General features: G+C 44.2%; 1 protein-coding gene across 1 annotated transcript; it reads right to left on the bottom strand.

Annotated features, from left to right (window-relative positions):
* Positions 1 to 970: 970 nt before the first annotated feature.
* Positions 971 to 27,006, bottom strand: arrdc1a (arrestin domain containing 1a). The gene is made up of 8 exons (XM_064354490.1): positions 26,748 to 27,006; positions 11,744 to 11,854; positions 8,469 to 8,519; positions 7,205 to 7,359; positions 5,774 to 5,956; positions 5,147 to 5,323; positions 4,077 to 4,560; positions 971 to 3,663 (listed from the first exon to the last, which is right to left on the bottom strand). The coding sequence occupies exons 1-8, from the start codon at positions 26,863 to 26,865 to the stop codon at positions 3,623 to 3,625; spliced, it is 1,320 nt and encodes a 439-aa protein (XP_064210560.1). The 5' UTR covers positions 26,866 to 27,006; the 3' UTR covers positions 971 to 3,622.
* Positions 27,007 to 27,655: the final 649 nt, after the last annotated feature.

Below are 27,655 nucleotides of genomic sequence, written 5' to 3' on the forward strand. Positions count from 1 at the left end.
TGAATGGGTCACCTGTTTTTGGTCCCCGAACACATAGCCACTTTTGAGCAAGTTTGCAATAACCAGATTATCACTGTACCTCATGTCACAGCATGAGTAGTGAGAGGAGAATGGTGATAATAACCAGATGGATATGGGTTCAGATTTCTGGTGTACTGCTTTGACACCCTTGTGTAATGAGCTACCTGGATTTGGTCAGTAACCACCTGGTTGTTTAAATGAGTAAAAATGTAAGTGATGCAAGTTGCTCTGGATAATGCAATGTGCTCATGAAATACATACATACAAGGTTCCAAGGATCAATTCAAACATTGATTGTACTTAAAACTATGCGAACAATTAGCCTGGTGTGTTTGATTTTGGCTTGGAATTTCAGGGGAAAACCCAACTGATAATTGGCCTTAAAATTAGAATATTTTACACTGCACAGTCCTACAGGCTAGGGTAGGGCAGCAGTGTAGTATAAGGGGTAAGGAGCTGGTCTTGTAACCTAAAGGTCACAGGTTCGATTCCCATATAGGAACACTGTCCTTGTACCCTTGAGCAAGGTACTTAACCTGCATTGCTTCAATATACAGCTGTATAAATGGATGCAATGTAAATGCCGTGTAAAAAAATGTGTAAGTCGCTCTGGAAATGGCGTCTGCTAAATGTTTGTAATGTAGTGGTAATCAGAAGTCTCTCTCACTGAAGACAACTGGTAGCCAGTAGGCACCCGCTACCTCAATGGGAGGAGTTAATGCAGTAGTTACCCATGGAACCAACCCTACACTGTACAAGGCCAACTATGTCCCGCCTCTGTAGACTCCTGGAAATAGCTGGTTAATGACATAGCCAAGGTTCAACCTGTGATGCTTGTACAATAGGGCCTTATCCAAATGTATGGTACAAATCTTCACTGACTGAGCCATTTCTTTTAAAATCAGAAAACAGAGGGTAGGCAAGTTCTGTAACAGTCTTATAAGCATGGTGCATTTTGAGAGAGATTTATTAGTACCGTATACAACTTAGGTTTAAAAACTTTTCTGAGCTGTAACACTGAATCAAAGTTGACAATCAGACAGTGCTGATCAAAAACAGATACAGATCAAAAATGGTAAAACCCGAAGGAAAAATAAAATATCCAGAAGTTAATATTCACAGAGCGACTATTAAATAGAAAAATACAAAAACACAAACCACAAATAAAAACCACCAGAGGGAAAAACTGTACAACAGAGAAAAAAGCAGAGTGAATAAAGCTATTAAATATTATTGTGGGTGAGACTGATAAGGCTGCTCTTACAATTTTGCAGATAATGGAACCTCCTCTGGACATCTGATTGATTTTGTGTTTAGAAAGCAGTTCTTAATTATTAAAGACGAGCACATGCTTGCATTTTGGTAATGCCTACCATTTTGTGGATGGACTTCCTGAGGAGAAAGATGGAATGAGTCCCAAACATTTCACAAATGGCAAATTCATAAATGAATGTGTACCCTGCACTGCACCACAGCACCATTAGAGGTCCACAGTGTAAATATAAAGTGCACAAGGAATAAGGAGATTTGACTGATGTGGTTTTGAAGGCGACTGAAACTGTGTGTGTACTGACGAACACAGTGAATTTACAAGCCAACAGGCAGAAACGTGTGCGTGTGAATTCATTTAAAGATAGGCATGCCACGCCATCTTAATTCCTCGGCCTGACAGCCAATCAGGAACCACCGCTGCATTGTCCAGATGGTGGTAGCAAAACTGAATACATGCGGGATGGGTTTAGCCTATTTTCCCCTGTTTTTAATCCTGCAGTTTATCCCGGGGCTGTTGTACTCTGTTACTACTACTGATCTTAAAAATGAACCGCTGAAGGTGAAGGTGTGAGAAAAACAGTTGTATTATGTGTGTGAGCGTGTGTGCCTGTGCCTCTGTGCGTGCATGCCCTTTCATGGTTTTCATGGAGAGGGGAATAGAAACATTTTTTTTTGCCACCAGGGGCTGCTGCTGTGATGGAAATGGGACAAAAAAAAATTCTTTTTATATTAGCACATTCTTATCAGTTGAGGTTAAAAGTCCAAATGTATGATCTGATAGAGGTTATGACAGGAACACCTTAACCTCAGGCCTTAGAATGCCAGTACGTTGAGGCAATTAAACAATACAAAAACAACAGTGGTACTGTTGTAAGTATTAAATGACGGCAGCGCCACTGAAATCTAAATACTCGAGGTTACAGGAGGCCATTTAGTCTGTGTCTAAGCAAAAGCAAACAAAATATTATCTGAGATCTTTTTAGAACTGCTGTGTGGCTACACAGCTAATATAAAAAACTGAGCAGAATATAAGTGGTTTATGTGATGCATAAAGTGCTGTACTTGCCCCATAAACAAATGAAACCTTTTCTGTGGTACATCTGTTCAACATGACCGACAACCTGTAACAAGACCATATTGACCATACTGCCATTGACCTACACATTATACACATCTTTCCAAAGTGTCAGTTTTTCTATGCTGGTGGCAAGAAATATCAGCACGCTTCAATCGGTTTCAGTAATGTTTAAAATAAAAAATAGACTGACTTAAGCACTGCAGATATAAACACACAGTCATGGTATGGACTAAGGCATTCATGAGAAACAGATCCTCCTCCTTTTAAACAAGAACATCTGATGCACAGCAACTGGGCTTCCATTACATTTCAGAGCACAAATCAGTCTTGCCATTCAGCCAGAAAAGAGGTGTAGGGGGAAGTGGTCTGGAGGGTGTGACCACATTAGGCTGGCTTGGAGTGGGTGGGGGTGTGCATGGGTCAGAATACAAGTTACACCTCCAGATCTTCTCTTACCCCAAGTGAGTCCAGCCTGTCCATCAGAATGTTCTGTCCAGTTGGGTTACGAGACTGCCCCCCCCCAGTGGGCAGAGCAACAGTAAGCAGGCTTTGGAGCACTACAATCCTTTTGCACGACAGCTGTTCAAAGTGCCATCACACAGCCATCTTGATTTAAGGAGATGCAAGGGTGCTGGTGTCTGTTCAGGAACTCCGCCTACAGATTCAGTTATTTGTGTTGTGTGATGCCTTCTGAGTTCGAGGATGCCACTAACAGTAACAGAGCAGCAAGTGCTCCACCTTGTGGGGATTTGATGTAAAGGCCACATTAAAGTTGACAAAAACATATTCAGTAGTACAGTACTTTCAATTAGAGGCATCACAGATGCTAATATAAGTATAAAATGGAAACACAGTTGTAAACTGCCTGACATTTAAAAAAGGGTGGTCCTGTTGTTGCGATCTGTGCCTGGTCCACAGGCACTTCCAAGTTTTTAAGAGCCCAATGGCACTTTGTTTGTGGTAAAAGTCTTGTCACTCTTGTAAAACCTTTTTAGTGCTCAAAACCTTCACGGCCACTACATCAACAGACAAGAGAGAAAACATGTTAAAAAAAACACAAAAGAATAAATAAACTAGAATCCCTTTTCCAAGTCTGGAAAAACAAGTTAAAAATGATTTTAAAAAATGTCACTCCAGTCAAGCTGGAACCAGCCTGTTGTTCTCCATATATCCAGTAGGGACAGTCATTGGCAGGGGTCCTGCAGGCAGTTGCTGCAGTAGGAAAAGGCATCTTGCACACTGCCCGAAACTTTAGTTTCTGCTGCAACTCTCTTCATAGGTGGGAGGGGGTTCTAGAACAAAGAAAAAGAAAGAGAACGTCAGAGAGGAATTAGACCAAAGATAGTTTGACATTCCTCATCATGGTACCTGATATGGAAGCGTGTGGAATGTTCCAGAACCCTAATGTACGGAATAGAATCACTCTGCAAAGCCTCAAAAAACGGCAAGCGACCTTTCCCTTTAGTGTTACAATAATGAAAAGCTCAGACTGGTCAGAGACGCATCTCTGTCTGTTAGTCTGAGCTGTAGTGGTCTGGCAATGCACTGGGTGAGTAAAGCGCCTCAATTCGCCATCATTAACGCTGACACCAATATTAGCTTCTCAATATCTATGCTTATCTTTACACTTGTTGTCAACATTTTGCTGTAAGTCAACGTTGCCCTGTTTAGTGGGCCAGAAAATTTGCACCATGGAAACACTGACCATGTGGGTACTCCTGCGAGCTGTACCCGGGGGGCAAGACGAGCGGACAGGAGGTCGGGATGGGGGTGGCGCTCCCCTCGAAGAAGAAAGGGATGGTCGACCCCGTGGAGATGGAGAACTGGGGTCCTGCGGGGGCCAGAACGCTGAGGAGGCTCGGGGTCAGGGTGGGGCCGCTGGGGGAGGCGGAGGCCCGCCAGGCCGAGGGGTCCTGCTGCGAGTGGCTCTTGGTGGAAATGACCTCGCGGGCCCCGCCCCCCGCCTGCCCCGGACTCTCCTCCACCGGGGGGGCGCTGGGGGTCAAGGAGCTCGTGCTGGCCCGGGGGGAGGGTCGCGGAGAGGGACGGGGGGGCACCCGGGGCGCCGTGTTGGGCGGTGTTGGGCGGGACGGGGTCCGGGACGGGGTCCTGGGGATGGTGGGGTCGAATGGCACGTTCCCGATGAAGATGGGCAGAATCACCAACACCTCAGGAAACTTCAGGGACACCTGCACAACAGCACAGGCTCACACTCACACAGGGGGTTTGAGAGAGCTTGAGCTCCTTCAATGCATTCCACACAACACTTTGAACAGTATGTACAAAAATGTATTTCATCCCAATACAGAATTATGAATTTTAAGTCAGTTAGAAAAAGAGAGAGCCAGACAGGCACAGAAATTTTCAAACTGTGAACTGACGTTCTTTCACACACTTTCATGGGAGCTTTGACTGAGCTGGGCTGACAATGAAATGTTCGCCCTCACTTTACCCTCCCCAACTAGCACCTAAGAAACACTGCTTCTGTGCGGCAGAAATATGTCTCCCATTGGGCAGAAAAGGAACTGCAAGATAGGAACCGAAATATCTGAACCAATGAAAAACCGGACACTTCTTACGGTGCCAGATGGCAGCTGAAAGGAAGTTCTAATGCAGTTCTCCCCATTTGGTCTATATGAATGGATCATGAACCATTCAGAAACACACAGAACATTATGCTTCTATGGTAGCTCTTTCTGTAACATGCTTGGATGCCTCCGACCGTTTCTTCCCCAGGAAGTTATCTGAGCGTAACCACGGAAAAAAAATGCCCACCTTCAGGAAGTAGTCTATGGAGATGAGGCTGCAGCCGGCGAGGCCGGACTGGGGCAGCGTAGGCACGATGATCTGCTCCTTCCACTCGGCGCGCTTGCCTCCCTTCACCCCCGCGCCCTCCACCTCCGCGATCGTCCGGAAGTCGCAGGCCACGCTCTTCGTCTTGTACGTCACTTTCTGCCCGCGGGCGTTCCCGGAATCGGACGGAGCGAAGAGAGGAAGAGCGGTCGACCGGAACAGAGAGATGCACCGAGACAAGATGTTCTTGATTGACACGATCATATTCTTTCTTTCTTATGTTTATTTACATATTTCAGCATTTACAAAAATAGAAGAAAAAAAAACCCCAAACGTACACACAATTCACAGATTCAAATACCCTGTACAGGTAAATATGGAATACATAGTAAAACGTATGTGCCGTATGTAACACATCCAAATAAGTGGGTCCTGTACAGGGATATTAACCAGAACAAACTTATACATAGAAAAACAAAAACAAAAGACAAAGCCCAAACATGAAAAGGGGGGAAGGGGAGTGACTGTGATATTATTACGGCTTCCTTTCCCATGGGGCTCGGGCCGGACGCCCCCCCCCACGCCCTTTGACCTTCCTCTGTGGCCTACCTGTACGAGGCTGGCCAGAATGCAGCTGGTTTTCTTGTCGGACTGGTTGTGGACGTCGGTGGACAGCTTGATGACCTGGCCGGGGACGTAGCCGCGCTGGTCGGTCTTAGCCTTCAGCGTGAGCGCTCCCGATTTTATCAGCAGGTACGTGAACTGCTTTGAGACTGTGGTCACGTTCGCTTTCTGGGAAGGTTAAAAAACAAAAGATTAAATAATGAAGTTTTTTCAGGTTCAATCCCTCCCGTCAAAGGGGCTGGTATGATTATCAACCAAGGATTCAACTCCTCTAGCCTGGCACCTTAAGCACAACAAAAAACTATTATTTATGAATAATAATTCTCAAGCTTCCATCTGGTTTTGGTGTGACGGTTCACATGCTTTCCTCTTATTTTCCCTTATTCCCCATTTTGGAAAGCCAATTTGCCCCTCCGATCCTGCCATAATCCTCTGTCAGTCTGCCCAGAGTGCAGTGAGTTGCCATTTTCGCTGGTGCAGCCATACTGCAGGTGCCCTGGTGACCAGTCCCCTTTATCGCATGGGGATACCCTGCAAACCGAAATCCTCTTTGCCAGGGCGGCAGTGCTGTGGCTGTGGGACTTCCAGGGGAGCATGACATCACCCCGAATACACCGGTGAGAGCTTAGCGATTAGAATGTTTAACCCCCGTGTTGTCGTCAAGGCCAAATATGGCCCTATCCAGAGTTTAGCGACAGTGAAAACAGTTTAAAATTTAAAATTTGATTTAAAGGGGCGTCTCGTGGCGTTGCCTGTAGAACACTGTCCACATGCTCATTACGAGCCGCGGCGTCGGCGGTTCGAGTCCGACCGCGCGACCTTTGTCGCAGGTCTCTCCCTCTCTCTTCCCCTGTTCTTCCTGTCTCTCTACACTGTCCTGTCCAATAAAGCTGAAAGAAGCCCAAAACAAGCCCAAAAAAAGAAAAAATTGATTTAAAATGTAATTTTTCAGCATGAAATTGAAATGACTTTTCCTGGAATGACCGTACAATTAGAGAAAGTTAAACATTGCCCTTTTTATATTTTTATAAAAACAGTATACCTTGTCTTATGACTGTGTAGTAGGAAAACAGTTACTTGCTTATTTATTGATGAGTGACAGGTTGTTTCTACATGACAAATATTGATTTTGGTTTTATATCCAATGAACAGGCTTTATCATATGGGGTCTGGTGACCTTGTGGACACGGGACGCATACATAATATGAAGACAACAGAAGGGTTCACTGTGCCAGTTCTGTTGATGAAGACACTGGAAGGGTCATTTATGGGGGTAGTTTGACAGAAGTACACAGACTCTCTTGGATAAAGCACAGAGCATATTACAGTACCACTGAATGTACATATTGGATTACCATCATGTCTATGTTCTGAGCAATGAAGTGTAATTAGGGATAGGGCAGGGGGTGTGTTCACCTCAATGTCGGGCACTTCATTCAGGTTGAGGGGTTTGAGCAGGAAGAAGGCCTTCTGGACCTTGTAGTCCTTGGAGAAGCGGGGCGTGTCGATGAAAGCTTTCATTCTGTACGTGATCTTCCCATACGGTCCTTCATAAGAAGTGGGAGCTGTATCTGCAAGGACATAGCATATATATTTTAACCTCCATTCACGTGATGTCTCGGACCTCTACTCACATTATACTGTAATAATATAAGTGTTCAATTGTACATGCGTTTAAAAGTATTTTTGACATCTACAACCAATTGGCCCAACATGGTTTTCAAATTAAATCAAGTCAACAGCACATTATACATTACAGTACATTACAACAGTCTACATTAGTCAACAGTACCCCCAAACTGAACCACTCAAAACGATTTAAGGGAAAAAGTTTGCCTGTGTCTGCATGGGCCATTTTGCCACGAACCTGAGCACAAACAGCCTGAGGGTGACTAAGGGAAAGATGGCCAGGTTACAGATCAGCTGCGGCTGGAGACTAACAGGCTAGGCTAGCCTCAGCTAATAGGCTAGGCTAGCCTGGTTTGACTTTTAGAATCTAAACCAGACCTTGAACGTGGAACCCAAAGAAGGAGCAATTTGTCTGACAGCACGAACTGCACCTCTAGAATTAAGGGGGCGCAGGGTGTAATCAGAGGCTATATACACTGGAGCACAGAGGGGAGCGGGAGGGAAAAGATGGAAATATTGTGCAGTTTGAGAGGAGGGAGAGAGAGGTGAGGGTGACATGGAACAAAAGAGGAAGAAAGCAGAACAGGAGAGAGAAAGAACAGAGAGCACAGATGTAGAGGTCAGCAAGCAGAGGAGAAATGAGAGAGCGAGCAGGATAGTATTTGGAGGGATGGTCCGAGAGAAAGGAAAGAGAACCAAGCAAGGAGAGTGCCGTGGCTACCTGAACAAAACGTAGCATGATCCCAGTGGATTGGGTTCAGTGATTATCCAGGGTTTCACATATCAAAAACCTCGGCCTAGAAGCTAGGCTCTACTGGAGCTAGCAAAACATGATGTGTGTGTGTGCGCGTATGTGTGTGTGTGTGTGTGTGTGTGTGTGTGCGTATGTGTGTGTGTGTGTGTGTGTGTGCGTATGTGTGTGTGTGTGTGTGTGTGTGTGTGGTATGTGTGTGTGTGTGTGTGCGTATGTGTTTGTGTGTGTGAATGTACCTCCCCAGCACACAGGAATGCCGGTGGACCAGCTCGTGATCTGAAACGTGACTCATCTCACCTGGAATGAGAAACTGGAAAGGAAAGCTGTGGTCTCCAGAGGGCACTGTACCTGAGAGACAGACATACACAGAGGTCAGTTTCATTCAAACAGCTTCACCTGTGGCCAACACCTAATTAACAAATGAGCTCTTATTACTGTTAATGGTCTCATTTCACTAGTGACCGAGCATTTATTAATAAAAGTGAAAAAAGAAGAGATTCTTGAACAGCCACTCTTCTCATAAAAGGTTGCTACAATACATGCTCAGAGATACTGAATCTTCATACTGTGACAGCCAATGTACTGTAGGTCAGGAAAATTATTACAATTGCTATAGAATTATTATATTATTTCTATTAAGGTGACGTAGAGATCATATGCTGTTTAGGACATATTTAGACGATTACAGCAGTCCGATGACAGACTTCATAGAGAAAAGAGAGAATCGCTTTTCATTTCCGTGAAATAGCGCCAACATATCTTTGTCCTTCTTGTTTTTCAGTCAAACGATACACATTGCTTGTTACCAACCGCTCGAAGCAACCATTCACAACAAACTCCCGGCAGCAGCAGAGAAAACCTGTTGAAAAAACTGCTGTCTGGTGACAAAGAGCAGGAATTCTCTTTCATAAGAATAGAATGGGAATTCCCCGCTGTGAGGATGTAGCTTCAAAGCCGAGCCTTCAGAGAGAGTCCTGTGGAACATCTCGATGGGCAGGGCACCTCTGCACTTCCTGGTTCTGGGTGCCAATATTATTGGCCGGGTGTAAACCAGGATTCCAGCGTTACAGTGACTGTAGGCCTACTCAACGCAACTCACTGCATCACTGTACGCATCAAGGACTCATAATCAATAGGAGACCAAAGAAACCAACCAGGCCTGGCGTTCAATTCTGCAGACAGTCAGCTTTTAGATCCAGTGAAATTTAACCCACAGTGGAATGAAGAGTGTGCTGAGTCTCCTCTTTTTCAAGGCAGGTATGGCGATCGATTCAGTTACCATGCGATCCCAGCCCGAGCCCAGGGGCCCCTCAGCAGTATGCTCAGGACTGCAGAGTTTAGCACAGGTTCTTCAGAATCATGCGCAAGGTAGAATTAATAATGGCGCTGACTAGCGGCAAAGCACAAGAACTTCTGGCAAAGCGGAGATAACTTCAAAAGGAATTATTTAAGGAAAGCGGGAAAAATGCCGTTTCAGAGGACATTTGAACAGATGGCCGCTCCGTATTTAGAATCCTAAAACATCTGCACCTTCCATACCCTTTTTCTTGGCCCTTTGATCTTATAGAAGAAAAAAGATACTAATCAGATACATCGGAAAAATGAAACTATGTCTCTTGTTCCATCTGCACGGTGTCAGTGTAGTTTGAACGACAGAACAAGTAATAGCTATGCATCAAAAAATCTACTGGGGAGACCATATGGCATAGTCAGTATGTCGACTGACTCTCAAACCATGATACAAATCCCCACTGTGTGATGGGTTTGTGGGTTCGATTCTCTGCCTCCTCTAGAATGATCCCACTCGGCTTCCCCTGTCTGAATGAAGTGAAAAACACAAATACAACATATCTTATTAATGTATTTTTTTATAAATAGCGAGTGGAAAATCTTTGGCCTGTATGCACAATTTTAAAACTGCAACTAAACTGAAACTAGCCCCCGGGGAGAAGCCGTTGAAGAACCCTGGTTTTTATTAACACTTTAAGGTGAAATTGCAGACATGAGATTAGAATGTTCTGAACTGAACATTCTAATGCTGATGTAACAATCGCTATTGGTCATTGAAACAATAGAATCTTAGAACACTGACAAAGAATTTTGAAAAACATACTCTTCAAAGAGTTAAGTACAGAACACAAGAAAGAAACTGACCCTTCAACTACGTCCAACTTGACACGAGTGTAAGGGACTAATTGTCACATCAAAAAGGGACTTTTCAGACAGGACACGAGAACAGACTTGGAGACAAAGCAGCAGAGCATTGTACAGTTCTAAAAAACTTGTATAATCCAACCAGACAGCGGCAAATTGCATTTGAAGAGGTTCTTTCCAGATAGAGAGAGAGACTTTGGCCAGGGTCCTGCGGAACACCCTGCTCTTTGTGATAAGACACCACAGGCCCTTTAATAACTACAGTGAGTCAGCGGCTCAGTCTAATGAGTTCCTGTGGCTTCAATTGGGCATGCCCCCCCCCCCCTCCCCCCCGAATTTAACAAATTAGCTTCTATAGGTGGTATGTTTGCGTAAAAACTCAAAGAGGAGTGCCCCATCGGCAACAAAAATGAATTAAAAATAATTAATGAACCCTGGGAAAAATGTTAGCGGGACACACGATTAGCAAATGTGCAGGGACATTGCATTGTATACATTACCAGAACCACTTTGAATGGCTAAATATGCACTAGCTCATGAATCTCCTACTTCTGCCTCCAGCTTATTGGTGTGAGCAATAGACCCAAAGTACCTCTGTGCCCATATCGAAACCTGACTGGGGAGGTACTGTAATAGGGGAGGGAGAAATAACTCAACACTGCATGCCGGGGATGTTCTGCAGTTGGCCAGCGAGTGGAACCAGAAAAACAAATAACCCATAATTCATAGCTCACAGAGAACAAACACTGTGACCGCGAATAATCTGCAGTCACGAACAGAAGATATGAGTGAACTTTCACCACTTCATTTCACAATTTTCTATTTTCTTTTCCCTTTCTGTGAATGCTCTAAATGAATGGGTCAAACATTAAGCTGGTGTGAACGGGGAGAGGCCAGTGCCTGTAGAGAGCGCACAGGGTGTCACAGAGCATTCAACGACGTTCTAATGCTCCCAGCTCTACGCTTGTTGTCTTGTACCTTACTGACATCTGCTTAAAAATGTTTTTTTTCTAAACTTTCTTATCCAGAGGGAGTTACAGAACTTTTGCATTTTAAGTATTTTATCTATTTAAACAGCTGAAAATATACTAATCCACATTCAACAGCTAGAGATCTTGATGAGCAGCTCATCAGTATAATCAGGTGTGCCAAATTATGAAATTATGGTTGAAATGGAAACCAACAGGATGGCAGATCTCCAGGAACACGGTGTAGATCTCCAGGAACAGGGCTGAGCAGTCCCGTACCAATTCATATGCTAATTCACACTGAAACCGATAGTCCTTTCACAACAGCAGCATTTACTGCTAGTCACCCACCAGCCCAGCCATAGCCTTATCCTCCTCCTCCTCCTCCTCCTCCTCCTCCTCTTCAGTCTTCTTCCTCTCCTGAAGGTGAATGGGGGAACAGAAACTCACCTTTATCTGCCACGGACAGCGTGCTGTTGAAGTACTGCTCCTCCACCGCCCAAACTTCATCGTTCAGCTTGTTCGTCACCCCACAGGAGCCCTGGCAGCTCACTTTGATGGCTGTGGAGAGGAGGCCCACAGGTCAGTGCTCGGAACGCAAACGCAAAGCAACTCCACACCAGGAGAGGGCACTGTCACACCACACCTACTGTGCCTTTTAAAAAAACCAGGTGTTTGAATTCAAATACATTCAGTACAGCAAATATTCAGGAGCTCAGCAATGTGATTCAGAACTCATCTTTATTTCAGTGATGATGAATATATGAATGCCACTTGAATTTCTCACATCCAAAAAGGTTCAAGAGTAAAGGTGACAGTATTCCTGACTGGGACATCACGTATTGTTTCATTAACAGATTTGTTAAAAAATACAACATGAATCAATTCATCAAACAATGTCAGTTTATCAAATAACGTATAGGCTAAATGTTACACAAACAGCCATTTTATTACACCAAAATCTTTTCAATTAGAAAACAGACATACACAAGAGAGCAAACCAACACACCCACACACACACACACACACTCAAAGCAGTCTGATGGAATGTATCTCTGCATTGCTGAGACAGATTTGGAACAAATGTCTTTGAAACGTGCTTCACTTCACATTCATCTAAAAATATCCTGAAAAACACATTGAAGTACTACTTTGCATTGTTTGTAAGCATCAGCACCTCAAACGTTTCACGCTCCTCAGGACACACAGACAGTCATCACATCTTTACAACGGACTCCAGCCGTCTTAACAAAAAAACAATCTGCACCAGGAGCAGACAACTACAATCACGATCCACAAATAAATATTCAGCTATAATTTTGCCAGCGTGTGCTCTGTTGTGCAGATCTGACAGGTTTGGGTTAGAAGGTTGCAGTAATCACACAGGCGGATGGGGGAGGGGGGTGGGGGCTGGAATCGAAAGCTGATCGTTCGCTAACAAAGCTTCTCATCACAGCAGAACAAGCAAGAGGCGACCAGATGCGCCGAATACAAACCAAACAGGCGTCGGCACGCCGCGCGGTGACCGCCCAGAGCAGGTTACGTAATGCGGGCTTAACGACAGCCAATCCAGAGACAGCTGCCGCTGAATCTCCGCCAGGCCGCACGCTGAAACCGCCCAGGAATCAAGACCTCGCACTCGTTTTTGATGACAAGCAAAAACAGATACACAGCACCACGTGTACGACACACTGGCCACGCATCATCCCATGAATATTTCATTAACTTGCTAAGCTTCTGGTCAAGGAAATTAGACTTGGAAAATGTTTGCATGATTCTTAGAGACTGCATATCAGTAAAGTGTCCAGAGTTAATTCGATTCTAACAAATTTACAGTCAAATAGGGACCACGTGTACACTGTAAGAGTTAATTTAACACTGAACATTTTACTGTGTTCCTGGTCCAACCTGCACCTCTTAAATGCCACACGCCCGGATCAGGAACACTTCTAGTGTCTTAGAGTAGCCCGATGCAGCTTGCTGGAGCGTAAATGGCAGTGTTCCCAGCAGTGGTTTGAACCTGCAACCTCCAGCTCTTTCAGCACTCCTCCCCGCTGCTGGTGATGTAACGGCCGCAGTGTTTCGGGCGCTCGCTGGCGGATGCCCCCTAGGCGCGGCGAGGAGCTCGCCGCCTCCCTCCCGCACCGAGAGCTCCGGTGGCCATAACGACGCGAGCGCCGGCTGCAAACGCGCGAGAGTTCGACCGGGCACGACGCGCGATCGGAAACAAACGCCCGTCAAACAGCTGTCAGAAGAAAAAAGCACTGAAGCTGACGACGGAGAGAAAAAGAGACGACCGCTGTGAGCGGACTTCATATTGGAAGCAGAAAACGGCATCACTTATGTTTTGTGTTTACGAAGCTGTTGAGCTGCCACGATAAGAACATTATCTTTTTTCACTTCACATGAAACCGTAGCAGCATATGGCCTCATGTTCGCATTGATTTTTAAGAGGAAGTCAAATGTTGTGTGACAACATTTGACACAACTGAGTAAAACTGGATCAGTTGCTGATTGGTTACACATAAACTATCTTTGCACTCTAGTTTAAACATATGCGTGGATCTACTGTACCTTCTGCCAAATCTAGCACAGGTGGATTTTTTTATGTTAGCATAATACCACAAAAATCACCAATACATTTTACTGAAAAGTTATCATTAGCAATGATTTTTGTCTTCCAAGCCTATGACCTCTGAGGAAATTACTTGTAGAGGTCCAAGTGCATTCCAAGTGATATTTATTTTACATTTTCATTGAAGAACACCAACCGAGGTGGAAATGTTTCAGGTTTCATGTGTGCTACCTTTCACCTAATGCACATTCAATTAGAGATATTTCTTTTAAGATTAAAAAAAAAAAACAGTTTTGGGGAATGTGTCTTTCAACCTAATCTAGATTCCACAACAGATATTTTTCTTAGTCAAACGACATCCTTAGTAAAAATGAGTCTGCTAATTAGGAAAACAAAACAGATTCCGGTTGACCTAAAACTTATTCAGTCCACAGCAGAAATGGAAGCTCTTTCCCTCCACTGTTTCCTGCTCCCCGATGGCTCAGTCTGAGCTCATCCAATCAGCTGCATTTTTAGACAAATTCATCAAAACTTCCTGCTTCCATAAACATAACATTCACATTTTCTCAATGTGGTGTAGTCCAGAACTATTGCATTGATCCCACCCCTAGCATCCCATAATCTGACCAGCTACAGACCGGCTGCTTCTCTCATAGGCTGAGGGACCAGCCATTCAGAATTTATCTAGACATGCCTAAGACATGACCCAGGACATGTCAGGACATATCCAGCCCATGTCTGAGACTGAATCAAATCACAACATGGGTTTTCTACACAACAACAGCTGTATGTAGGACAATAGAAAAACACTAAAAATCCTCAAACCAATTCAAAGGACTACGGTACAGTACATAAATTCATGAAACCAATGAGTAGGAACACACCCAATACTGAAATTCCAAAACAAACAGGGAGGTGGCCATACAAGATCTTACGTCATCCAACATGACTCAGAAGTAGGCTATATCAGGAGACTGTTGTTTACTATCATACAGTATGTACGGTATGGCCCATAAGTCATTATTACGCTGACAATAGTGACCAAGCAAAATGCTACTCTTGGAGAAGGCTGATGAGACAGCACCACAGCCAGACAGTGACTCCTACAATTCAGACTGGAGTTGCCAGATTGGGGGACTGCCACAAATACAGGTTTTATAGGGAGGTTTCAGTTGGGGGATTTTGAAAAGAGGTAGAGGAAATAGTTGACTGAAAGTGGAGACTTCTATAGGATATTTAGAGAAGTAAAATACATTCAGACCCAGCTAATGTTGTATACTTCCTCTGCCCTACACCGTGCCCTGCCCTGCCACATACCGATAAGATCCAGCTCACTTCCTTTCACTGACTGAGACAACATGTCATTACAATACCTCAGAAACACAGGCCCTGCTTTAAATCAACATCTCTCTCCAACGTACAGCCGTTCAACAGAACTTCCATTCACAATGTAGTGAGATTTTTTTTCTTTATTATTCCTGACCTTACCAAACTGTGTATGTGAAGAAAAAACAATAGCATTTACATCCAAAAGAAAGTTAAGGACAAAAAAAAATGCTGGCTGAATACAGAATCTGTGATAGGTGACAGCTTTTAACGCCCTTTCAACAATATCTACAAGTGTCATTCACCAAAATTAAGTTTAGCACCACTGAACTTGAAAAGTAACTATAGAGACATAGACATGTATGCTATCAATATTTGTTGGGTTATGGAGAGTTTTTGCTGTTCTTTGGAACTGAGCAGCAGAGTACTGGGTAAATGTTCCAGAGAACAATGACGTGGGAGTGGACTGCGAAGGCTGGGTTTTCTAGTTGATCATAAAAGGCTTTCACTTAACCGGTTCTCCCTGAAAGCGGCAGGGCCGTATCACGTACACGGACGCAGATGTTCCATCTGACATTCCTGCATGATGATGGGAATATCAAAGTAACCCAGGCCTTGCTCGATAGGCTGGTAACCTACTGCTCTAGAAACCTCTAGATGAGAAAATGCAGGGAACACAGAAACCACCCAGAAAGAAGCTTTAGCAAACCAGCTTGACTAAGAGCTGTGCTTCAGCATGAACAGATTAAAAAACTGTGCTCTAGAAAGCCTCAACATCTTTGAGGATTATGTGTAAAACTAATAAAGAAAAAAAAAAAAAAAACACACACACACACAAAATCTCCCCGGTAACAATGGGCTGCACTGCAATGCTGGCTAGCCAATCAGAGAACAGACTTACCAAATGCACAGGAATCTGACCTCTGTGACATCAGAACAATGCAGCATGTGGGTAAAAACGACTGAGCAGAAATTTCATTCCTAATTATAGGCTACTTCCTTGTTTACTGCTGCACAGAGAACTGAAGCGTTTCAGCTCGATAAAAATGCACAGGAAGTTTCATTATGGTCTCATTTCTTAAGAGAGAGTAAAAAAACATTATTCCACCAGGTACAGATATGAGTTAGCAGAGATACTCAAACAGTCTAACGACTGTTTTATACAGTATATTGGAGATTAATTTAAACTAGGTCAGAAGAACTAACTGAAAAACTAACAAAGAGGAAGAATACTTCACAATGTGTATATCCAATATTTATACACATGTACATTGACACACAGTCAAATGTGCATTTGCACACAGAAACAAGCACACACCCCAGCACACTGACGGAATCGTCAACTGGTTTATCAGTGGGTGTGACTGTGCTGTGTTTCCTCCAATCGTTTCACAGCTGCTGACCCTCTGACCTCATGTCAAATGCTTTCCAGGCATTCTCAACTCCATTTCTCCTTCTCCAGAGGTTTTCTGAGGTTTCCTGTTTTCTTCCCTGGATTGAATTAAAGCCAATTGATGAAATTGGAATGGAGTGATTGTTTTCTATAAAACTTATACTATGAATTTGTTGTTACTAAGAGAAATAATGTAAAGTCAAAGCGCATGACTATATTCAATGAAAATAGGCTCATTGCTATGGAGAGCTGGAATGTTTAAGCCTTATGAGCCATGCTTATTAAAATTCTATTTTAATTTATTGCCATCTGAGAACAGGACTGGCTATGCCTTTACCTCTATTGTAGCCAATAACCCCAGATGCTGTACTAGCTCTCTTCACTCACGCCTTTTCTGACTAGGTATGAGTTCACTGTTCATTGTTTGGTTCACTTCACAAGGTGGGCGGAGCGCACAAGCACAGACGGATTCAGCTCACAGCTGTTCAGTACCAGTATCTGTCACGACAGCGTGCGTGTGCCTGTGTGTGTATGTGTGCAGGGGGGAGGGTGGGGGAGGAGGTGTCTTCATGTCACATGGACAGCCGGAGGGAGACCTCAGTCTTAGTCTGAGTTTCAGTCAGTCAGCACTGCTATCTGATCCCCCCCCCCACCCCACCCCGTTCCCTGTCCCCACCCCCAATCCCGTTCCTGGTCCCCACCCCGAACTCAGTTCCCTGTCCCCACCCTATCCAACTGACCTGGAAACAAAGAGCTCCTCTCGGTCCCAATTCCTCATACTGCCAATTGTTCAGACCCATATTATTATAAAGATGCAGGACTTAAAAACTAAAAAATTCTACATGAAAACTACAAAAACTGAGTGATTCATAGAAAGATAATGTACACTTATGTTTGGAAACATCATGTAACTTGTTAAATGAAAATGAACAGATTTATTTCATTTAACCTAATTACAGAAATAAATGCAACATCAAGTGTTGGTGTGGATGGGATAAAATGTACTGGAAACGTATGTCAAGAAACAGCTGAAAACATTTGCTGTGAGTTTTACAGGAATACTTTAATGCCTCTGTCTGTAAACACTAAATGATTAAAAGAACTGCACTCCCAATATAAAATACCAGCTGATTTGCTGGTCTATAAAAAATACTATTTAACCCACCTAAAGCATCTGGAAAGAAGCAAAGACCTCAACATTGACAGGAAAACAGAACCTGGAAATCGATCTCGAACACAAGCCCTAACAACAAATGTAACAACATCATGTTCCTTAGGGAGGAGCTGCAAAGAATCCTCCGAGCGCACATCTCATATGAGAAACCAGCTCCACGACATTCCACCACAGTTTAGCACGAACATAAAAAAATAATAATTCCCCCACTGTTTAAGCAGCTTAGGCAGGGTAACACCACATTACAGAACACCGCTCCTGGAACTCACACAACAGGACCTGCGCCACTGGCCGGGTTGCCAGATGTCTGGGAATTTATTCCCCCAAAATATTCTTCAAAATCCCCCCCTAACATGCGCCTCCCCTTACAAAATCCCCCTAAATCTTCCCCATGCCGTCTTATTCTGCCCTTAAATTTTACCCAAGAATTTCCAGGCTGCTACATGTTTCCTTGACCAGTCTGGCAACCCTGGTGTTAGCCGAACCTGGGGGAGGGGTTATCACGTGGAACCCTTGCAGCTAAGGCCATGTGTGGCTGAATATTTATGTGGGATGGGGGGTACATCTCAATGTACTGAAATAATTACACAACAGTGACGTGCACCATGACATTTCAGATTTGAGTGGCAAAATTAATTTGTCTCGAATCAATGACCTGCAGAGGTTAGGACCCTCTGCCAGAAATTACACAGGTAATCTTGTCTGCTGTTCTGCACTAGTACATGAACACAAATGGTATTCGTGCAATTAGAGTGGACCCAATGAAAAATGAATGGGAAGTCTACTGACTGCTCCAAGAGATCCGGTTTACACTGGTAACTGGATTCTCCTGATGTTGTGAAGAGAGAACCAGCAGGCCCACGTGGTTGCTGCAAAGTGCCCTGAGAATGTGAGTATGAGGAGCATTCACAGCGGAGAGGGAGGGAGACGCTGCGAAGCCAGCAACAGCGACGGAAGCAGTGAACTGTGAGGACCCTTCGTAGTGAGCAGGCATGCCATGCTTCACATAGCTGACTCGGGCTCATCTCTGGTAGCTGTTTAGCACTGTTAGCACAAGGTCACATGTAAGGATCATGGCTGGGTGATTCTTCCATCCCTGGCTCAAATCCAAGGACGTGGCTATGAAATACACATACTTCCAGGGTGAAAATATCACTGAGCACACATCCGTCCCATGAGAAAATGCAATCAGCAGGTGAGCTCAATCCCCAGCTCTTTTACCTGAAGGGTCTACCCAGCAGGGCTCATTGCACAGTTTCACGAGCCAACATTTCAAGGAGGCCTCAAAACCACATAATTTATTATACGACTGCGATACAGAGATGCAGTGATAGGTCCTGTCCAAAAACCAGCTTTTGGTTTCCTTCGAGACCTTGCGCCCTGTTACTGAACAGGAAAGTACAGTATGAAATACATAGTGAGATTCCTTGTGTATTACAATGCAGACACAAGCTAATCCATTGCATGGCACGCCTGCACTACTCTGGTATGCTACTGGCCATCCTGCCTTTAATCTGGACATGGAGACCCACATTGGCCAGCCCAGGCCTTTGTATCAATACCAAATTCTCAACCTCACTCGCCCAACCAACCACTCCCCACCCAACCTCGCACAGCCGTCCACTCCTGGCCAAGGTCAGGTCAGGTCAGGCTAGTGTTGACGCAGTGAGAGGAAGTGTGAGGCTCGTTCAGTTTTATCAGTAGACCCGTCAGCCAGCCACCTCTGAACAGCCCCGCTGACCTGGTCACCTCACACAGGTAACACACACCAGACACAGCCCAAACACCTTACAGGACAGGCTCGTATCACAACACAAAAAACGTGGACGCCGAGACAAAACAAGTCATGTGATACCCGCTCCGAACGCATCTGTCCAGTGCTGCGTTCGCAGCTCGACTGCAGTCACTGCGGCCACTGGAGCGGAGAGAGACAACGCATGGCAGACAGAGATCTGGGCAGAGTGAAATGTAATGCCTTCTTATTGTCTCGGGTTTCACACGGACCAAATTCTCGCTGAGTGACTGAACACGGTGCGTTTCCTCGCCGTGGCGTCAGGGTGCACCCTGGGAAGGTTCTAGCAGAGCGGGAGGCGCCGGCCGCGGTTCGGCCCGATACGCGGCGCACTCTCAGCGGGCTCCGTCTGAAGCTCTCGGCGGCACTTGGCAACGACGGTTTCAGACATTCTTTCAAACCCGGCAAACATTTGAAAAAAAAAAACAACAAAAAAAAAAACTCCTTACTGCTGGAATGTTAAACCTCCCTCGTGCACTAAAAAAAGAAAAAAGGAAGAAAAAAAAAACATTTCACACTCATCCAGACAGGACAGAGGAAAGCTTTGTGCTCACAAATGATGGAGAAAACGCAGTCAGGCAACTGTGATTAAAAATCAAGGTGCAAGGATAAGGAACTGAAACTAATCACACGATTCTTAGGGAGTGTATTAAAAAGAAAAACACGAACAGAACAGGGTGGGGCATGCTGTGGTTTAACAGTCCTCAACGTACCCTGTACAGAAATGCTTCATGAAATCAGGCAATTCATGTTTATCATCAGCTGAAAATGTAGTTACATCGTTTTGCTACTTCAGAGCAAAAGTGAATAGATATAGCCTAAACGTGTGAAGTTATTATACAAAGTGTGGGCCAGCTACGTGTTTTCAGAGACTCAATGATCAGTGCTACTGTTTTCCTAGGAGTTTGGCTGATTGCGAACCTGACACCTTAACTGCTATGCCACAGCACCGCCTAAAGGGGGTGCAATAAAGCCAAGCTCCCTCCACACACACACACACACAAGGGCAGTGGCATACTCTGATGGAGCTCCTCCCCTCCGATCTCACGTTCTCAAAAGTGAAAAGGAAACAGAGGATAAGAATAGCTCAATATTTCCCATAAACCAGGGCATGTGGGTGAGAGGAGAAATCGAATTAAGCGTCATAAAGCACAGCAAGAACTCGCCCCGCCACCCCCACCCAGCTTTCACACAGAATTTTTATGTGTGCGCCAAACCAGGGCTGCCCGCCTTACTCCGCATCCTTAGCGAAACAGCGACAGCGCTGATGAAACTATGACGAAAAGGATGTTCGCTGACGCGAGGCCACGTCCAGGTTCTCATCTTCCGCTGGTGGAAAGTTTGCGAGAAAAAATTACTAGCAATAAAATACTGCCCTTTGGCTGGCTTTCCACATGACCTCTTGCGTGAACTTAATGCTCGGTTTTATTGCTTTAACAAAAGAGGCAGTGTACAGTGATGTTCCGCTGGGCGATTGGCTCGTGTAACTCCGGCTGTCCCAAAAAGAGAAACTGACTAAGGTGTTGGGAACTGGACCGCAGTAAGCGAGTATCAGGTGTCTTCCCTGAGCTATCTTTAGTCTGACCCACTGAGCAAATGCCGAGACACGTGACAGATGAGCGTGAAGTTAGCCTGCTTCGTCCTCAACCCCAGCATGACCTCCCCCTTTCAGTTTTTTTAAAATTCAGTCTTCTCTCTCTCCCCGCACCCCTTTTAAGTTTAACGTTTGGTATGAATGGTACTCATTTACGTTTAGCCTAAAGCTCATTCGTTTAGTAGAAAGCAGATATCCGGTGTGACTTGCACTACATTCTTGAGTACGACCCATTTACATGGCTGGATGTTATACTGAGGTAATTTAAGTTGCTTAAGGTCCTTGCTCAAGGACACAATGGTAGCATCCCAGCTGGGAGCTTGAGCTACATAAACCCAAATCCATAGTCTAGTTCATAAGGTCAACATTTCAGACTGCAGTCTGTTTTGCTATTTCCGGCTGTTTTGCTTTGCCCTTTCGAGCATCTACGTTCTCGTGCGTTGGGTAAGCCACTTCCTTATTACTACTCTAGCTGCGCTCGTCTTTCCCTTTCAGACACCTGCAGACCTCAAGGCCCTGTAATCACAGCACCGAATGTCAGCAATCATCACAAAGACTAACCGCCGAACAGGAACAGGAAGGTACGGGAAGCCGTGGGAACACAAACCCTGAGTGCCACCAGCTTTAATCTACACAAGCCCACATGCAAACATGCAAACATAAAAAAGTCAAAGAAACACAGGGGCCTATGATTAAAACACAGATGCCGTTTCATCTGCCTCTCTGAGCTAACGCAGCTACGTGCTCTGGGGCTCACGCTAACATTTGCATGGGGTTCAGAGTTTTGATTTACAGGGCGATAGGGGGTGGGAGGTGACTGTTGACAAGCGGCGTTCGACAGGTGTCCCGGCCAGTTCTTCTGCACAGAGGCCGGTGGAGCAGATGGCTTAAGAAGAGCGGCCAAACCGGCGAGCTGGCGGATCTGACCGCGGCTCCACCTGTAGGAGCGGCAGGCCCAGGCCACCGGTCATGCCGTGTCTCGTGGGCCAGTGAGCCTGCATCCCCATTCGCTGGTTAAATTTGACAACTCAATCCCAACAGACACAAAGGCACCAGAACTTTGAAAAGAGGTTTGGAGCTGAACAGATACAGATAAATTAGTGGAGACTGTGTAAGTATATCCTAGCAATGACTTGCTAGCACGCAATAGTTCAGTGACAGCATAAAGAGCCATGGAGAAACTAGCAGGGGCATAGCTATGCTAACCTACCACATTGTTTGGCCACCAGGCAAGTGCAGGCATAGCAGCTGTCCCAGTGTCCCACAGTATCCAAAACCATCAGCCCAAAAAAACCTTAACAACTTCTCCAGGGCTCTACAGTGCTCCCATTTTAGGAGCATTTGCTCCTGAAAACCGATATGCACCAACTGGAGAAATAATTTAGGAGCACAGAAGCTAATTGGGATGCATCAGTGTGTTCCTAAATGTTTCAGCTGAGGAGCACATGAGGTCCTTGGGGAAAAAATGGCAGAGTAGAGCCCTCTTCTCTGAAACTCTGAGTGATGTGTAATCCTAAAAATGAGCAATTAGTTACAGTATAGGCTACAATAAGTGTGTGCAAGTGAATTGGCTAGTGTTATGCTACAGCAGTGATGTTTTTGAAGTGTGTACACACAGATAAGTAGGCCAGAGCTCACATAATAACTAGAACAAGTTGAGAATGTGATGCACATTAATAAGCAAAACACACTGAGTATGCTTAGTCATCATCCAAGCGCTTTTATATGTGGCCACATGCAAAGATAACTGATGTACCATACTTATCAAAAAGTCACAGGAACCATATACACCATATATAAATACATAAAAGGATGCTTAACTGGATGTCTGGTAAGACAGTGGGGTGGCGCAGTGCCTCCCGTGTGCATGTAAAATAAAACTGCTTGTGTCTGGCTAAGTTTTTCTGGGACCCAACAAGGGTCAGACACTGTATATTACTGCTCCAAATCTCCAAGGCCAGATCTGCTGGATATCCCAACTGTATTTATTGAATATATTTTAGAAAAATTTTGCATCCAAATTGGTTTCAAAACTTTGATTGTTATGTCTTTTATGTTATTTAATTAATACAATGGATAAAACTGATATTTATCAATGGAAGAAGCATTTCTACTTGCATGACAAAGTTCCATAGACCAATCATAGACCAATAAGCAAATTTTGAGAGGTATAATTTATATCAAACCAGAAAAATATCTCCATTTTGTATAGCAAAGAGAAACAGCAAGCTATGAACAAGTAAATGCAATATTTTTTAGCCACATTAGAATCCAGTAATGTCTGTTGTACTCTGTAATGGTGATGATCATAGAAAGTTCTAGAACTGGATGATGACAGCACAGCTGTGTGCTTCCAGAGTCTTGGCATGCCTGTTCCACTGCCATATAAAATATAAAACATCAGAGCCGTCCTCAGGAGCGGGACAGCCCTGCATCTAAATGGACTTTCTGGTACCGAGCCCAAGCATGAACAAGGAACAAAGATTCACCTAATGCATTACAGAATATTGAAAAGCAATACGTTAAATTAACGAATCTGTGGATCTGACAATTTGCCTGCATTTTAAAAAATGGATTGCATTTTTTTGGGGAGGGTGTTTTACAGAGTTTGGGTACGGCCCAAATGCTGCCACTAAACTTGTGTATTCTCGCTCCAGAAATGGGGTTGATGCCAGCAGGCCAAAAAAAAGAAACTTGAATATTATTTCAGCCTGGTTTGACTTACTGGCAGCCTGCCCTGAGCGTTTCAAACCGGACGTCTCACACCACAGTCAAAGGGCCCCTGGGGTGGGCCTATGATAAAAGCGCAGGCAGGGCGTTTGATTTGCCAGGCTTTGCAAGCGATGCTGTGCGTGTCTGTAACATGTGACTGAACACTTCCCCTGAGGTCACATCTCATTCCCATCACCTTAACGATTCCCTCCTGAACACTTCAAACGTACTGTACTTTGAGCTTCAGGTGGATGTCTGTCTTCAACAAACCTTCTCACGAAAAAGAGCCACGCCACACAGATTCTTCTGTTCAACAAAGAGGAAATATGCAAAACCGGTCTTGGTTGCTCCCGATGGCGTCTTTTTTTAACACCCTAGAGGTGTTTTTTCCTCGTTGTTATGGGAATCGACCCTGCAGCGTGTGACAGGCAGCGTTCGGAATGCCGTGAGGCGGTTTAACCCCGTGGTATGTGACTGGCTCCGAGGGTCACACAAACAGTGAGACAGATTGCGTTTCCCCCTCTCTAATCCCACACAAATCCATTTTGCAGCCCATTTACAAATCAATGCCTATTTTTTGCCCTTGAGGCAATATCCTGACACCACGCAATAGGTGATTATATACTAGTCGGTAAAGATAATAACAACAATAATAGTAATTAAGGCATTGTCACTGTTATGATTACTTGTTTTTGGTTAGACAATTTGAACTCTGCCAATGGAAATTTTAATCGCCTGTTTATTTACTATTTTTTTTCCGGTCAGATCTAAAATGCACCTTTTAAAAATTCAGTGTCCCTAGCTAAACCAGTCTTTGGCATTATAATACATTAGTTTACAATTCCCATTAAGTGTTTCACATTTCATAGGCAAAAAATCTACAATGATCTATGTATTTGAACATTGTATTGAGCGCACAAAATTGCTCAATTGACGCACATACAAATGCAGATACAGAGTTCGAAATCGTAACGAAAATGACAAACAGCCCAGAATATGATTGTCAATGCACTTTCCATATTAAACAGGAAAGCAGTTCTTCCAAACTACGTCATGAGTGATTTGTCTGAACCTTTAGTGCATTATCTTGTCAAGAAGGGCATAAAGATCTGGGTGTTAGAAATACCTTCATTCAGAGGGTCAGTTTTTCCTTTAAAGGGTAGTGGGTCTTGTGTCATAGCAAAAATGGGACACACACATTCCCCTTTAAGGGTCTGCTCACACTGTTTACAACAGCAGTAACCAACACAGGTGGAAAGGTCAGAGATCAGGACCTGATAGACTGTGAAACCCACCTTGAGCGGCTATGTGCTCTAAGAATGGATCTCACAGCCTCTTGCAACTGCTTTGCCACATCACTCACCAAGGAGAAGCCACGCCATTGTGAGAAACTGCCACTTCCCATGTGAGTACTATAGTCAAGCCTAACTAACTTGCCAAGCCTAACTATACTAGTTTTTCAGCAGCAAACAGTAGAACGTAGCCTCCCATTCAGCATTATTTCACAAAATCTGAAAATATAACAAAGGTCAACTCTGACAATATCTTTTAAAGCATTGGTAAATATAATTTTCTAAAGCACCTTTGTAAAGATTCTTCTCACAAAACAAGCAGGCTATGACCCCAGTTTGAAGACCAACCTTCAAACATCACGAGAACATGCTACTTTATATCGTCTAAGAGTGAAAAACAAGTAAATGTTTTGAGTTAATGGTCATCAATTGGGCTTCAACAAACTGAGGGTACGTGCTATGAACTGTACAATCAGCGAGAACTTGTTTTGCATGAATTCACTGGCGTGAGTTTTTCGTTGTGCTCAGAGAACATACACGATTTGCGGTCAGACTGCTGCTGGCTTCGGACATCCAGGAGCCCACGTCACATTCCTCAACTTTCTCTGGCGTCGTCGAGAGGCACAACAGACGTGACTCATGCAATCGCCGTTGGTTGATATGTACATTACATCAGTGCATAGCTTTTGATAATTCAGCCATAAGTTGATGGGTTTCAAATGAACTGGCGAATTCCAATTCACTCCTTGCCATAGTTTAAATCGAACAAATAAAATGAAAAAACATATACAATGTGTAGCTACTTAGCCTATTTAAAACGAACTGATTTAATTTGAAGTATTTCCACACGTGTAAGACCGTAAGAGATTCTACAACGGAGAGGCAACACACCTGTTTGAATAGGACGCGCTTAAGCTGCAGCCCAGACCCCAAAAAGCGATAAAAAACATGACACCGAGCAGGAACGTCGCCTACAAGATCTGATTTGTTTCTCATAAGAGCAATTTTAGCCAACAATTGATTCTTCCGAGATTTTGCTTGGTTTTTCAGCACACTTTGGTAGGCTAATGGCGAGAGACTGGATGTCATTTTTCAAGAACAAAGAACAAAACCCCCTTTAGCAAAAAAGAACCAGAACCTCTTTAACGAGCAAAAAAATCATTTTGTCACCAATGTGAGACAGACACAATCACAAAATTTTAAACATATCATCATACAAAAGTTTAACCATCGCAAAATAAGACATGTTCGCGATGAAAACTTCATATTACCCACTAGAATTTAACAAAGGGAAACCTATCGATGAGGCTTCCGCTACGACGCTAAAACACAAAATAGTTGATTCCTCACAAATCAGGTTATCCAATGACTGATCTGAGTTGAAATTAAACCTTAAAACAACCAGCATATCCTCAACACATCTGAACTTTGTAGGGTATCGTTGTCTTAGCGCTACGCGCATATTTTCTTATGAACTTGAATTCGGTTAAATAAGCTGTAACTTCCCTGATGTCTGGGGGGCGATGGAAAGGCTACGACGAGTATCAATACAAAGGAGGCTGTACGAAATAACGACAAAAGAACGTTCGAACTCACCTTGGCATTGCAACGATTTGGCTAGTTTTATTTTCACGGTTCCAGAAATGGACTCGCCGGGGTTATAGACCGCTTTGTTGTTGGTCAAAGTGATATCGAATTCCAGGAGCTTTCCCATGTCGTCTCTCCGACACAGGCAAATCGTGCAATGACACCGGCTGCTGTATCGCCTTCCTTTCTGCTTGCTATTGCGGTCCCACCTGCGGCTCTATCGCCATCCGGACTCGGTGAGAGTGACGTCACATCGGGATTATTAGACGGGTTCCCAGTGTCTTTCTCGGCTTCTGCTACTCAGATTCTTCCCACTGAGGGGCGACTGTAAACCAGTGTTTTTTTCAGTCTGTATTTTCCGCAGGGCACGACAAGTGCTGAAACGACCTGTCGACCCTGTCACTTTATTCACTTTAAAAATTAACGCTTGATTTTTATGAAGCGAAAATGTAGGCTATATTAATGAACTCAGATCCCCTTAATAGTTTACAGTGACATAGGCCTATATAAATATGCTTGTCCGATACAAAATTGCCATCTTTGTCCCATCTTATTTTAAGTTTTTTATTTTTAAAAAGATTTTTATTTTTAATACGCTGTCTTTGTCCCTCATGCATGAGACCAACCAATCAAATGAGACACTGACTTGTAGCCTACTGTACATACTTCATGTAGTCTCTCAGACAAGCAGTAGCTGGTGGAATTGAAAGACACTGCCAACAGAAAGACTGCATGCCCCAACTCTTCTGTTTCCTTGGAAATCTGTGTCAGCAAATAATCAGTATCAAAGTGACTGTTTCTGTGGCTCAGATAAGGGATGATGAAGAATGGAGGTGGAATATGGAATCGCGCGGTCCTTTATCACACAAGTCTACACTTAAATGACTACTTCTCCGGACTTGTTAATCCTGTGAGAT

The sequence above is a fragment of the Anguilla rostrata genome, chromosome 10 (genome assembly GCF_018555375.3).
Source record: "Anguilla rostrata isolate EN2019 chromosome 10, ASM1855537v3, whole genome shotgun sequence".
Lineage (NCBI taxonomy): Eukaryota > Metazoa > Chordata > Actinopteri > Anguilliformes > Anguillidae > Anguilla > Anguilla rostrata.